We start from the raw sequence: 14,644 nt of genomic DNA on the forward strand, positions 1-14,644 counted from the left end.
CGCCACTCACCGGTCTCGAGTCTCACGGAGGAGCTCCGGAAGGATAAAAAGGAGGAGGGACGACAGTGAAAGACGAGAGAGGACCAGGCCTGGAGTTTATTTTGTGTTTTGGTTTTGTTTTTGTTTGTGACATAAACAAACACAAAATAGCGCGACAGCCCCTCGCGGACGACTGTCGCGCTATTTTGTGTTTGTTTATTTTATTAAAGTTTGTTTAAATGTCCGCCGGTTCCCGCCTCCTTCTTCCCGAACTATGAACTTTGCTACAGGTACATATTTAAATTCTTCCACATTTTACAACTTGAACTAACCTTGCCTTGAATAATAATAAGTTTTACGCCAAACTACTTAAGGTTTTCGTTTTCAAAATGTCATACTTTTAATTAGACATTTTTTAATTTATATATTAAATATATCAAAATAAATTTAAATATAAACACATTTTAATTATGTACATAGTACAGTCTATTTTTGTCATTGTATGTATAAACTCCACTGTATTTTTGAATAAATCCAGACAAAACATTAACATCTTGTCATTGACCTTTGTATGAACAAATAATCAAACTCAAGCTCATTTTCTGTTTGGCTATTTTCTGTGTACAGTTATGATGGCTATAAATAGTGTCTGTAGTCATAGTGACAGTGATTAAAGTAAATATCAAAGTTGCCAGCTTCCAAAACACCGGAAAGTCTTATCATAATTGAATCAAGTCTAATCAAGGCACACGTTCATTCATCAGACCTTAATTAACCAACAGCAAATTTTGATACCAGTCTGTTTACCTACATTATAGTTTCTCCCGTCAGCCCTGTGGTCTAGCTTGCCTTACATCCAGTCTATTATACTGATTCGATAATTAATTATGATTGAGACTTTTAGGGGAAACTTTTTCTTCAACCCAATGTGTGTAAATACCTTTATCACTCTTGAAGATTATATGAAATGAATCAAAATTGTATTATTATTCCTGTGTGTTTGCACTTCTCCTATTAATATGTAAATATTTCAATATGAGAAAGACATGCTCATTAGTCTGACCTGACAATAAAGTTTGAATTGGTCTGTTGGAGGATGTCCTTTTCTGAATAGATGTGCTCCTGCTGCCTGGTGTCCACAATGTGCTTTTTCTTAATACATTTTAAAGCAAACGCTGTATCTTCTGCATTTTTAAGCTTGACCTAAGACAGAAAATACAAGTAATAAATAATATATAACATACTTAAGTGGTCATTGCCATTGTATTTATTACTGAATGAAAATTGTGGTCAGTCACGTAATCTATTACATTACACATTTGAGGTAATATTATCTGACTACTTTTTGTTTACTTTTAGATTACTTTTGATCTTACTTGTTTATAACATTGATTTGAATAATATAATCTTGTACCATATTGATATAAAAATACAAAGAGAATGAAAAAACTGGGGTTTTGCAGGGGGTTTGTAAACTGAAATAATAAAAAAATAAATACCTGAAATTTTATACCTGAAAAAAGATAAAATCTTACCAGTTCCACTCGTCCAAAGCCTCCCATGCCTAGTGTGGCCACTACTTGTAGTTCTTTCAGGAAGGCGTTACTGGACAAACCAGCTGCTTTCTCCTTCAGCCTCCTGAGCTCTGCTGCCTCTGGAGAGCGTTCGTAAAGAGGCGACTGAGGCCTGTGGAGAAATGATTATGTGACTGTCACATACAGGAATGAAGTTGTGTGTTAGTTCAGCTGTGTGTTCTTACACTGCGTTCCTCCTCTCGTCACTCAGAGAGAGCTGCTCCACATACTCCCTCAGATAGGCCTGCAGCTCCTCGTACGTTCCCACCATCTGATTAAAGTTACTGTTGAAGAACACAAGACAGTGATATTATGCAACCTTTTTAGTCTTAGGTAGAATATTAGTATACTGTAAAAATGACTTTTCGAAGTTGGAAATAAAACAGATTATTGGAGTAAGTTGCCATTGCGTTACTTGCCATTTTTTTTTGTAATTATTTGTGAAATTTACTGCAATTCCTGAGTGAAAATTGTAAATCTTATGGTACACCATTTTTTTCAGTGTATGTTATACATTGTATGCCTACTACCAGACTAGACTAGACTAGAATTTTAATATAGACAACTGTAAATGTAACAGTTGTCTATATTAAAATAATAATTAAAAAAAACATTGGTCAGCGATTCTTGAAGACTAATTTAAATGCTGTGAACAGGTATAAAAAATAAAAATATATAAAATTATAATTTTAAAGTTATATATACACACAAACTGTTGTCCAATCATGTCCAATCTTCACATCAGCATTTTTATTATTTTTTTAAATAAATAATTTAAATAAATTGAACTTAAATACATGTTGAAATAAATAAAATAAAAAAACAAAAATGTTATCTTAAAGTTGATTTCTTTTGCATTTTTTAACTTAATTTTGTATGTCTCTTCTGTTGTTACTTGTTATGTTTCTTGCAATTTGTTTTTTATTTTATTATTGAAATATTACTTTATGATTATTTGAAAAAATCTGAAACGAGGTGTACTTAATTGGGAAACACCTGAAGGCTTAATGCCACTGTTTTAAGTTACTTTATTTATATTAATATTTAATTTTAAAGTACACAGCATGTTCAGCAGCATATATGTTTTTTTTTCTGTGAAATCAAAATTGGCATTGACTACTGAATTTATGATATGGTCACAAATCTAGATGTCAGTGTAGAAGAAACGACACTTACTCTCTATCCACCACCAAGCACTGTGTGTCATTTTCCTTTGCAATGATATTAGCTGAGCGGACATCCTCACTGAAATAGAATTATGAGAAATATGTAATAATGTTGTGCCACTTTGGAGATACATATACATAGCAGTAACTGAAAACATCCTGGAAAACATCCTCATTTGCTCTTCTTCTCCTCACTGAGAGCACTTCATCTGAGCTTTAAATGAATCTAAATCATTATTACTAATGAGTGAATATGACAAGTGGCTCTCCTGTGTCTAAGTGTGTGAGCGTCTCTGTGGTTATTTCAGTACTGAGTGTGCTCTTCAACAATGGTATAATGAGAATGAACATCTTTACAGATGACTGACGTTCCACCTCCCACATCCACTCCCACAGAACACAGTGTGTGCACATTGTAGAAATATGCAATTAATCTTTTTCCTGGTCTACAGGAAGTTCACAGTCACAAAGGAGTCATTGTTGGTTGTGTTCACCATTGTTAAAAGCACTTCAAAACGACACAGTCTCCAAACCTTATGAGAGCCTTTTCCCCAAAGTAATCACCCACTCCAAGAGTCTTAATCTCCTGTGGTTCGGAAAAGCCTTCTGTAGTCTGTGTTACCAACACCTGTGAAAAAACACACAAAAAATTGTACTGTACATCCTACATGACTAACTAAATTCCCCATCAAGCACGACTTCAGTGGGTGTCTTTGGGCCGTGTGTCTGCTCACTCCTGTAGGCAAAGCAGATTGCAGTCTGAAATGGTACAAAAATATCTGAAGCATTACATATAAATGTAGGGCACAACAGGGCTAAAGGCACACCAGGTGGGGCACTTGATTTTATGCTCCTCCAAACCACTAGAAAGCACAAAAACTTATGATGGCTGATACTTGACACGATCGCGGGAAGCAATGCAAAGTTTATGTAAAGTTTATGTTAATGAAAATTATTTATGTAGCAAACGAGAAACAATAAAAATTAATTTTTATGTTTACAAAATATTATGTTGATTGTTACTACTGTAAAGCTATATTAAATTATTACGAGACATCCTTCAAAACTTTCAGAATCTTTTATTATAATTTTTTTTTTTCAGTATTTTTAAAATAAACATTTTAATGACAGTATATGTATTAAAGAAAAATGAATTATTTTATCAAAATAAAAAGAAAATAGTACAACATTTGCTGGAGTGATTGTTTCGATAACTTGCTAAACATATTACTTTAGTTGAAGTATTTGTATCAATACTGGGTGCCTTTTGACCCATGTTGGTGAGCCTTTAACAAGTATGGCCATCTCATACATTTATGATTTTTAAACAAAACAAACAACTTTTATGATCTTTTTTTCCAACAAAATGTGTTGCTCCATCAACGTTCAGTAAAAACATAAATGGTTTCTGTAATCAAAGGCTATGGGAGAAGTGAAAAATACATTTTTCTTACGGTGTGCCTTTAGCCCCACTGTCCCCTATACTTACTGCACTAAGGCATACCTCTCCTTTAGCTATGATGAAGAAAGTGTTTCCTTCCTCGCCCTCACGAATAATGTACTCCCCTTTGTCAAAATATTCCTATAAAAAGATTGAAACATCACTAAGATCTGGTTATACTTCATTTCAGAAATAAGCATGCATTACCAACAAATGACAATGCTGTAGTTACAATAGAATGCCGCAAACTTACAGCTTCAAGACAGTCAATGATTTTGGCAAGTTTCTCCTCTGGCAAATCTTTCAATAATGACACACTAAAGAACAATGTAACAATGTTTAATTAGCATTAAAGGAAAACAGCATGCAATCAAATCCATAAAAATTATGTTGAAAGATGTACAAAAATCAACATATTCAACCCTTGAATCAACCAACATTATTTTAACAATTTCGTCACAGCATCAATGTCTGATGCACTGATAGACATTAGTGATAGATCTACAATAAGCATCGAAAAACACGACGCTGAATCCACATCAATCTAATCCAATGCTTTCAAAAAGGAATGTGCATTGAAGCAACCAAGAAGTGTGTGTGTGTGTGTGTGTACGTTTTTCTATCCCGGTGGGGACTTAAACCTGAATACACACTAACTCATGGGGACTTGTGTCATCGTGGGGACCTAAATTGAGGTTCCCATGGGGAAACAAGCTTATAAACCATACAGAATGAGTTTTTTTGAGAATGTAAAAATGCAGAAAGTTTTCTGTGAGGGTTAGGTTTAGGTGTAAGGTTGGTGTAGGCCGATAGAATAATATATAGAATATTACGCCTATGGAGAGTCCCCACAAGGATAGTAAACCAGACATGTGTGTGTGTGTGTGTGAAGCTGACAACTATTATACATGCACAAATGTTAGTGACATGAATGTACCTGCGCAGGAAGCTGAAGTACTCCTCATGTCTGGCCTGAATGGATCTCATCATGATAGTCTGGAATGTCTGCCGGTCCAGAGCCCAGATGTGGGACTGAGTCACAGCTAATGAAATACAATCACCATCAGTTCACCACTTCACAAATCTATGACTATCGCACTAATCCAATATCTACAATAAAAGTGGGTCAACAGTAGTAGAGAAAAATGTCATGTTGGATGTAACCCAAGACTGCATCCAAATGTCATGCTCTGGACCTGCCAGTGCTTGTATGAAGTAAAAAGGAAAATGCCATTTTTTAAAAATGCACCCAACAGTTTTGAAGTAACCGAAGCAAAATCAGTTCACTGAAAAGTAATAAATGAAGATTTAATTATGTTTCATTCAGGATAATTGGGCCATTTGTTTCACTGTCATCTCAATGGCAAAAAGTGTCCAAATTTACCTGAAGTCACCATATTCCAGTGACATCGCAATTTTTATCAGTATCACAGCAGCACTGTGACACAAACAATCTACATGATAAAAGTATGACCATCCATATGATGTTTTAAATATTACAAACTACACTTAAACTACCAGGTTTTCAAAGAAAAGTTTTACTAAGATGATCATTAAAATCACAAAAAAAAAAAGATTTAAAATGCCTTTGTCCATTACCGCGGGAAGTAGGGGTGCTACAGCACCCCCTGGCTCAGAGCTAAAGAAAAAATGGGGGTGCTGGGGGTGCGGTGTTAAAAAGAAATAAATTTAAATTTTGTAACTAAAAAGAAATAAAACTAATTTTATTAATTTGAATATTCATTAAAATCATAGGGGAAAAAATAATCGGAACGTGCATGTAAATGCGCTCATTGTAGCCTATGTTAAATTTAAAAATAATCATATATATTACTCAGCCTCATTTTGTTTAAACACAGGCACAGGCAGTGTTGGGGGTAACGCATTAATGTGCAAGTAATGTGAGTTATGTAATGAGATTATTTTTAAATTTGTTACTTTTTCAAAAAATTTATGCAAGTTACTTTGTTTTCCCATTTATTCACTGACACCTCTCTTGCCGTCATGTTGAGAGAAATTGGGAGTAAGTGCAGGGGCAGAGGCACTTCCTTCAGCCTGAGGCATATTAATTTCACTTTTGGTGTAAAAGAGCATTTACAGTTGCCAAAAATTTTACTTTTGTGTTTTTTTTTGTTATTAAAAATAAATAAGCAAGCCCAGTTCCAGCTCAGTTGACAAAAAGTAATGCAAAAGTAATGTAATGTAACACAATTAGTTACTTTTTTATGGAGTAACGCAATATTGTAATGCATTACTTTTAAAATCAACTTTCCCCAACACTGAGCACAAGAACACACACACACACACACACACACACCTTTGACTGTGGCTGTTCTTTTACAGTTATAGAGAATGGCCAATTCTCCGAAGGCCATCCCAGGACGCATCTGACCCAGGAGCTTTCCGTTTTGAATGACCTCCAATAAACCCTCTGGACACAGAGAATCAAATGAGCACCAATAGGCAGAACAGTAAAAATAAAAATAGCAGAGTCCAGAACATTATTTCAATGTTATCATTTTGTAAAAATATGAACGTATGAGGAGCAGGTAACAATAACATCTGGAGTTTACCAGCAAGCACATAGAGGAAGTTCCCCGGCTCTCCCTCCTGAATTACCAGCTGCTCAGCAGCATAGATTTTCTCATACATGCAGTCCACCATCTCTCTAGTGTGCTGAGGCTCCAGCTTCTTCAGAAAGTCATTGTTCATGATGGCTTCATTGATCAGATTCTTAGTACTACAGAAAGAGGAAGAAAAATAGGCACAATCGAGATTTGTGAGTTGTGGTGGAGGGAAAGATGATCAGTGCGAAATTAAGAAATTCTTATGAATTATTATAAGAATGATTACTATTCTTTAATTATTATTAAATTTCCGTCTGCTCTTCATGCAAAGCTATTTTATGACTTGAAATACAGCACACAATTTATTTGGGCTACTTATATAATACTACTGCTGGTTTTTATGAGTAATCACAATGAACTGTAAAAGAAAAGCGTGTACATTCTTCAAAAATTCTTCTTTCGTGTTCCACGAGTTTGAAATTATATGGATAATGTATAAATGTGCAAACATGTATATTGACTTAATTTTGCTATTCTTAGCAAATTCCTATGCTATTCCTATGGCATAACTAAACACACATTTTTCATTCTTTCTTTTGGAGGGCTAAAAATCTTCATTGGCGACACGTTTACATTTTGCATGTCAGTTTCAGACTATTTTTTGTCTTGAGTACTATACTACGGCTGATTCTCATTATCACATCTGAAACAGGACTGTCTCTCTACTGACCTAAAATGGATCTTATGAATGAATTAGTGCTGGACATTTGTAGACTGCCATCAAGAGCGTGTTTAATTGAAACAGTAATGAGTCCTGTCCATGCATACAAATGGCCCACCCTTTGTGTTCTCTTGAGCCACTCCATCCCCTCTGGAGTGTGTTATGGTAATCCAGGCTTTCAAGCCTGCTCTGGGGTTGGAGACACTACAAAGACTTGGCTAAACCTTACTCCTGTCTCCACCTTCCGGGAGAGTCAGTACTCCAGTGACTCCATAATGAAACAAACAATCCAGTGGTGCAATCAGTGTCAGTGCACTCACCCGGAGTCTTTGCGGATGTGTTGTCTCTCTGTGGAGATGTGATGGACCCTGTGGTCATGACAGAAGTGCCTCGATGTGGGTTCAGCTGAAACGCCCTCCTTGGCCTTAAGGCGTCGATGCACCTCCACAGCCACTCTGTGGAAGCGTGTGGAGCCCTGGTTGATTACGCTCAGCAGTCTGCGGCTGTGCCTCAGCGGTGCTGGTGGTGAGCGTCCAAGGCTGTTATACCCGATGGCATCCTGGAGCTTATCGATCTGGGACACTTTTGCTTCTAGTTCCCTTTGAAGGCTCTGTAAGCGCTTCTCCTGTGTGCGGAGCTCCTGGTCCCTCCGTGCCAACTCCTCCTCGAGATGGGTGATCCTCATCTTCAGGGGCTCCACAGACTCCCATACAGGGGCCTCTTTTATACCGGAGGCCAGGCAGGTCTCCTCTAGCCGAGGGGCTTTGATCAAACCATTCCCCATGATCAGAGAGTGACTAGGAACCATAGAGAGGCCTTTGGACTTTTAAATGTGTTCACTGGTTGGCCACTGCAAACAGAAGATGAAATACAGATTTTCTGGATATCTAGACAGGGAATGTCCATTTAGTCTCATTATGATTCTACATAATATTTAACATTCATATTTTTTAAAACACAAGTAAACAAAATTCTAAATGCTATATTACTATAATACATATTATAAATACTATATATTACTTTTGTAATGTGGTGTTTGGGTTTTGTTTCATGTTCATGTTTTCCATGTCTTTTATTTTGTAATTGTTTCCTGCTGTTAGTGTCATGCTTCCCTTCCCTCATGTATCTCTGCCTTGTGTATGTGTCATGTTCTGATTGGTAGTCTTAGTCATGTGTCTTGTTCCCCATTGTTTTATTCATGTCATGTGACCCTCCTTGTCTGCTATAAGTAGCCTTCATGTTCCCGTTGTGCCCTTGTCGTGTATTGATGTTGTAACTCTGCTGTTGGTGAGTCCTGTCCATGCCAAGTCAAGTCTGTTCTAGTCAAGTCTGTTCATGTCAAGTCTGTTCATGTCAAGTCTGTTCATGTCAAGTCTGTTCATGTCAAGTCTGTTCATGTCAAGTCTGTTCATGTCAAGTCTGTTCATGTCAAGTCTGTTCATGTCAAGTCTGTTCATGTCAAGTCTGTTCATGTCAAGTCTGTTCATGTCAAGTCTGTTCATGTCAAGTCTGTTCATGTCAAGTCTGTTCATGTCAAGTCTGTTCATGTCAAGTCTGTTCATGTCAAGTCTGTTCATGTCAAGTCTGTTCATGTCAAGTCTGTTCATGTCAAGTCTGTTCATGTCAAGTCTGTTCATGTCAAGTCTGTTCATGTCAAGTCTGTTCATGTCAAGTCTGTTCATGTCAAGTCTGTTCATGTCAAGTCTGTTCATGTCAAGTCTGTTCATGTCAAGTCTGTTCATGTCAAGTCTGTTCATGTCAAGTCTGTTCATGTCAAGTCTGTTCATGTCAAGTCTGTTCATGTCAAGTCTGTTCATGTCAAGTCTGTTCATGTCAAGTCTGTTCATGTCAAGTCTGTTCATGTCAAGTCTGTTCATGTCAAGTCTGTTCATGTCAAGTCTGTTCATGTCAAGTCTGTTCATGTCAAGTCTGTTCATGTCAAGTCTGTTCATGTCAAGTCTGTTCATGTCAAGTCTGTTCATGTCAAGTCTGTTCATGTCAAGTCTGTTCATGTCAAGTCTGTTCATGTCAAGTCTGTTCATGTCAAGTCTGTTCATGTCAAGTCTGTTCATGTCAAGTCTGTTCATGTCAAGTCTGTTCATGTCAAGTCTGTTCATGTCAAGTCTGTTCATGTCAAGTCTGTTCATGTCAAGTCTGTTCATGTCAAGTCTGTTCATGTCAAGTCTGTTCATGTCAAGTCTGTTCATGTCAAGTCTGTTCATGTCAAGTCTGTTCATGTCAAGTCTGTTCATGTCAAGTCTGTTCATGTCAAGTCTGTTCATGTCAAGTCTGTTCATGTCAAGTCTGTTCATGTCAAGTCTGTTCATGTCAAGTCTGTTCATGTCAAGTCTGTTCATGTCAAGTCTGTTCATGTCAAGTCTGTTCATGTCAAGTCTGTTCATGTCAAGTCTGTTCATGTCAAGTCTGTTCATGTCAAGTCTGTTCATGTCAAGTCTGTTCATGTCAAGTCTGTTCATGTCAAGTCTGTTCATGTCAAGTCTGTTCATGTCAAGTCTGTTCATGTCAAGTCTGTTCATGTCAAGTCTGTTCATGTCAAGTCTGTTCATGTCAAGTCTGTTCATGTCAAGTCTGTTCATGTCAAGTCTGTTCATGTCAAGTCTGTTCATGTCAAGTCTGTTCATGTCAAGTCTGTTCATGTCAAGTCTGTTCATGTCAAGTCTGTTCATGTCAAGTCTGTTCATGTCAAGTCTGTTCATGTCAAGTCTGTTCATGTCAAGTCTGTTCATGTCAAGTCTGTTCATGTCAAGTCTGTTCATGTCAAGTCTGTTCATGTCAAGTCTGTTCATGTCAAGTCTGTTCATGTCAAGTCTGTTCATGTCAAGTCTGTTCATGTCAAGTCTGTTCATGTCAAGTCTGTTCATGTCAAGTCTGTTCATGTCAAGTCTGTTCATGTCAAGTCTGTTCATGTCAAGTCTGTTCATGTCAAGTCTGTTCATGTCAAGTCTGTTCATGTCAAGTCTGTTCATGTCAAGTCTGTTCATGTCAAGTCTGTTCATGTCAAGTCTGTTCATGTCAAGTCTGTTCATGTCAAGTCTGTTCATGTCAAGTCTGTTCATGTCAAGTCTGTTCATGTCAAGTCTGTTCATGTCAAGTCTGTTCATGTCAAGTCTGTTCATGTCAAGTCTGTTCATGTCAAGTCTGTTCATGTCAAGTCTGTTCATGTCAAGTCTGTTCATGTCAAGTCTGTTCATGTCAAGTCTGTTCATGTCAAGTCTGTTCATGTCAAGTCTGTTCATGTCAAGTCTGTTCATGTCAAGTCTGTTCATGTCAAGTCTGTTCATGTCAAGTCTGTTCATGTCAAGTCTGTTCATGTCAAGTCTGTTCATGTCAAGTCTGTTCATGTCAAGTCTGTTCATGTCAAGTCTGTTCATGTCAAGTCTGTTCATGTCAAGTCTGTTCATGTCAAGTCTGTTCATGTCAAGTCTGTTCATGTCAAGTCTGTTCATGTCAAGTCTGTTCATGTCAAGTCTGTTCATGTCAAGTCTGTTCATGTCAAGTCTGTTCATGTCAAGTCTGTTCATGTCAAGTCTGTTCATGTCAAGTCTGTTCATGTCAAGTCTGTTCATGTCAAGTCTGTTCATGTCAAGTCTGTTCATGTCAAGTCTGTTCATGTCAAGTCTGTTCATGTCAAGTCTGTTCATGTCAAGTCTGTTCATGTCAAGTCTGTTCATGTCAAGTCTGTTCATGTCAAGTCTGTTCATGTCAAGTCTGTTCATGTCAAGTCTGTTCATGTCAAGTCTGTTCATGTCAAGTCTGTTCATGTCAAGTCTGTTCATGTCAAGTCTGTTCATGTCAAGTCTGTTCATGTCAAGTCTGTTCATGTCAAGTCTGTTCATGTCAAGTCTGTTCATGTCAAGTCTGTTCATGTCAAGTCTGTTCATGTCAAGTCTGTTCATGTCAAGTCTGTTCATGTCAAGTCTGTTCATGTCAAGTCTGTTCATGTCAAGTCTGTTCATGTCAAGTCTGTTCATGTCAAGTCTGTTCATGTCAAGTCTGTTCATGTCAAGTCTGTTCATGTCAAGTCAAGTCTCGGATTATCGTTTGGATGTTTGGATCACTTGTAAATAAACTGCACTTGGGTTCTCACTACGCTCGCCTTCAGTGGATGATTTCGTTACAGCTTTGAAGCATTTTACGATAAATAGCCTAGATGTTATTTTCAAAATGTTTTTTTATTATTCTTTTTTATATTTACTGTTTTACAAGAAAGGCAGAACAATAGTAAAGTTTTATTTAGGCCTAAAGCTTTATTAATTTTTTTATTCAGATGCCCAATTACAGTCAATAACAACAGAAACTGAGTAAAAGCAGATAAAAGCAGATAAAAACAATGTCAGCAAGAATGCAAGCTGTTATCAATGCCAAAGGAGGCCAAACAAAATATTAAGTTTTTTGGTTATCTTGGGGTATTTTTATATATTTTTGGTAATTTATTTTAGTTTTAAACAAGTTTTTGACATTCCTAAATTACTTGTTTACTCTTTAATACAGGGGTCCCCAAACTACGGCCCACGGGCCGAATGCGGCCCGCCCCCACATTTGGACCGGCCCTCTGAACAATGCCAGAGACATATTTTGAAAATTAAATTGTAAATATACGGTTTCACTTATATCATGTCTATATTTGATAATAAATATTGGCTTTCAGACTAAAATTTCCCTTAGTTATTAACGTAGCCTAATCATTTGTTAAATTCACCTACCAACAGAATGGTACATTCAACATAACGTACCATCGCGATCGAACAGGTGACGCCTGTTGACATTCCTAAATTACCACTGGTTGCGACTGGTTACCACTTCTTGCGAGCCAGCAAGAAAATTCAAAGAGACGACAAAATGGCCAAGCAGTTGGGAAAGAGAAAGGTTGATTCAGAATGCAGGGTATTTAACCAAAAGTGGACAAGTGATTATTTTTTTGTTCAGTGCAAAGAAGTGGCTGTTTGTCTCATCTGTCAAGAAACAGTGTCTGTGTTCAAAGAATACAATCTGCGCCAACACTATGAAACCCGCCACAGAGAAAAGTATGCTAGCTTGCAAGGCCAAATGAGAGCAGACAAAGTGTCGAAGCTAAAAAGTCTATTATCAGCTCAGCAGAATACATTTGTATGCCAAACCCAGCTGAACCAGTCATCCGTTCAAGCTAGCTTTCAGGTAGCTAAACTGATTGCAACCAGTGGTAGGCCATTCAGTGACGGCGAGTTCGTCAAGAAATGTATGAATGCTGTTGCCGAGGAAAGATAGACCGATAAGATGCGGTGAGTCTGTCCGCAAGTACAGTCACCAGACGAATTGAAGAAATGGGGGATAATGTATATGCCAAGCTGCAGGAGAAAGTGAAAGAATTAGAATTTTTTGCATTAGCACTGGATGAGAGCAATGACGTGCAGGACACAGCACAGCTGCTAATTTTTCTTCGCGGAGTTAGCTCAAACTTTGAAGTGTCAGAGGAGCTAGCAGCCCTACAAAGTCTAAAAGGCACTACGACAGGGGAGGATATTTTTGGTAAAGTGTGCCAAACGATGGGAGAGCTGGGTCTAGACTGGTCTAAGCTGGCCAGCATCACTACTGACGGGGCTCCTAGTATGGTTGGCGCGTCGAGGGGGCTTATAGGACGCATGAATAAAGAAATGGAGGAAAGAGGTCTAACCCCACCGTTACAAGTCCACTGCCTGATTCACCAGCAAGCACTCTGCTGCAAAGTTCTGAAGTGGGAATCAGTCATGAAGGTGGTGGTGTCATGCATAAACTTCATCAGAGCAAACGGACTTAAACACCGGCAGTTCCAAGCCTTTCTCGCCGAGCTAGAGTCTGCTCACGGAGATGTGCTTTACCACACTGAAGTCCGATGGTTAAGCCGGGGCAGAGTTTTGAGGCGTTTTTATGAGCTGCTACCCGAAATCAACGCCTTTCTTCTGACAAAGGGCAAAACTGTCCCAGAACTGATCGACGCAGAATGGAAATGGGACCTCGCCTTTTTAACAGATGTGACAGAAATGTTGAACAGCCTCAACTTGCAGCTCCAAGGCAAGGGACAACTAATATGTGACATGTATTCCCACATAAAAGCATTTGAGGTGAAAATAGCACTGCTTGTGGGACAAGTGCAAAAGCAAGACTTCACTCATCTCACCGTTACCCAAAATCTCTCAGCTGAGAAACCAGTGGCTCCACTCCCAGCTGAAAAGTCCGTGGAAGCGCTGGAAATGCTGAAGGCAGAGTTTGACGTGTGATTCTGTGAGCTACATGCCCACGCTAAAGAAATCCGCCTTTTCCAGAACCCCTTTGCTGCCGACATTGATGAAGCCCTGCGTTCTTATCAGTTTGAGTTGGCTGAGTTACAGAACTGTGATGTTCTGAAAGACGCATTTAAGCCCAACGGTCTCATTGAATTCTATGCTGCCCTCCCTAACGAGACATACCCAAACATCAAAAGGCATGCAATGAAGATGTCCACACTTTTTGGCAGCACGTATCTGTGAGCAAACCTTTTCATGCATGAGCTCCAATGAGATCAAGACTCACTGATGAACATTTGCATCAGTCTTTGAGACTGGCTGTGACAGGAATGGAACCTGACATTGGACTTCTCACTAGCCAGAAGCAAGCCCACAGTTCACACTAATGCATAAGTAAATGTTTTGATTTTGAATAGCACTGAATATGAAAAAATGTCATTATGATAGTAATAACAATGCTCTTTTAATAGGCTATATGTCTCTTGAAAAGTAATCATTTGTCTGTACGGTACATAACAAAATAAACTATTCTAGCATTAGGAGGCATAATAAATACATTTAAAATCATAATAAAATCTCCACAATAATAGTAGTAGTCACTCCAGCCCATGTAATTTTCTGTTACAAACCGACCCGGCTCCCCATTAAAGAAAGGGAAAATTATGTGGCCCTTGCAAAAAAAAAGTTTGGGGACCCCTGGGTTAATATGACAGGTGGTCTAATTAATAAAGTTGTTAAGCACATCCAGTGCTTAACAAATGTATCAGACTGCATTTATTGACTGTAATTGCGCATCAGAATAATAATAATAATAATAAAGTGCTTCACTATTTTTTCTGCCTTTCTTGTAAAATAGTACATTTTAAAATTCATTGACAACAACAATAATTATATTTTGGCATTAGAAAAACACCTGTGACTAAAGAGCTTACACAT

At 38.0% G+C, this 14,644-nt stretch overlaps 2 protein-coding genes across 2 annotated transcripts in view; one reads left to right on the forward strand and one right to left on the reverse strand.

The window, feature by feature from the left end:
- The window catches only part of prkg2l (protein kinase cGMP-dependent 2, like), a 16,599-nt gene extending 8,343 nt beyond the window's left edge, over positions 1-8,256 (reverse strand). Inside the window, exons 1-11 of the mRNA XM_016512586.1 lie at positions 7,769-8,256; positions 6,734-6,900; positions 6,478-6,591; positions 5,098-5,203; positions 4,414-4,477; positions 4,224-4,301; positions 3,253-3,347; positions 2,730-2,798; positions 1,739-1,837; positions 1,515-1,665; positions 1,043-1,182 (exon numbers count right to left, since the gene is read on the reverse strand). Of these exons, the coding sequence (XP_016368072.1) occupies positions 1,043-1,182; positions 1,515-1,665; positions 1,739-1,837; positions 2,730-2,798; positions 3,253-3,347; positions 4,224-4,301; positions 4,414-4,477; positions 5,098-5,203; positions 6,478-6,591; positions 6,734-6,900; positions 7,769-8,256 (1,571 nt within the window). The remainder of the gene's footprint in view (positions 1-1,042; positions 1,183-1,514; positions 1,666-1,738; positions 1,838-2,729; positions 2,799-3,252; positions 3,348-4,223; positions 4,302-4,413; positions 4,478-5,097; positions 5,204-6,477; positions 6,592-6,733; positions 6,901-7,768) is intronic.
- Positions 8,257-12,515: 4,259 nt separating this feature from the next.
- On the forward strand, positions 12,516-13,702 carry LOC107708369 (general transcription factor II-I repeat domain-containing protein 2-like). Its single transcript, XM_016512568.1, is given in 2 exon segments — positions 12,516-12,723; positions 12,726-13,702. Coding segments are annotated over 2 exon segments (1,185 nt in total).
- The last annotated feature ends 942 nt before the right edge of the window (positions 13,703-14,644 follow it).

Source organism: Sinocyclocheilus rhinocerous, unplaced genomic scaffold (genome assembly GCF_001515625.1).
Source record: "Sinocyclocheilus rhinocerous isolate Xijiao unplaced genomic scaffold, SAMN03320098_v1.1 scaffold295, whole genome shotgun sequence".
Lineage (NCBI taxonomy): Eukaryota > Metazoa > Chordata > Actinopteri > Cypriniformes > Cyprinidae > Sinocyclocheilus > Sinocyclocheilus rhinocerous.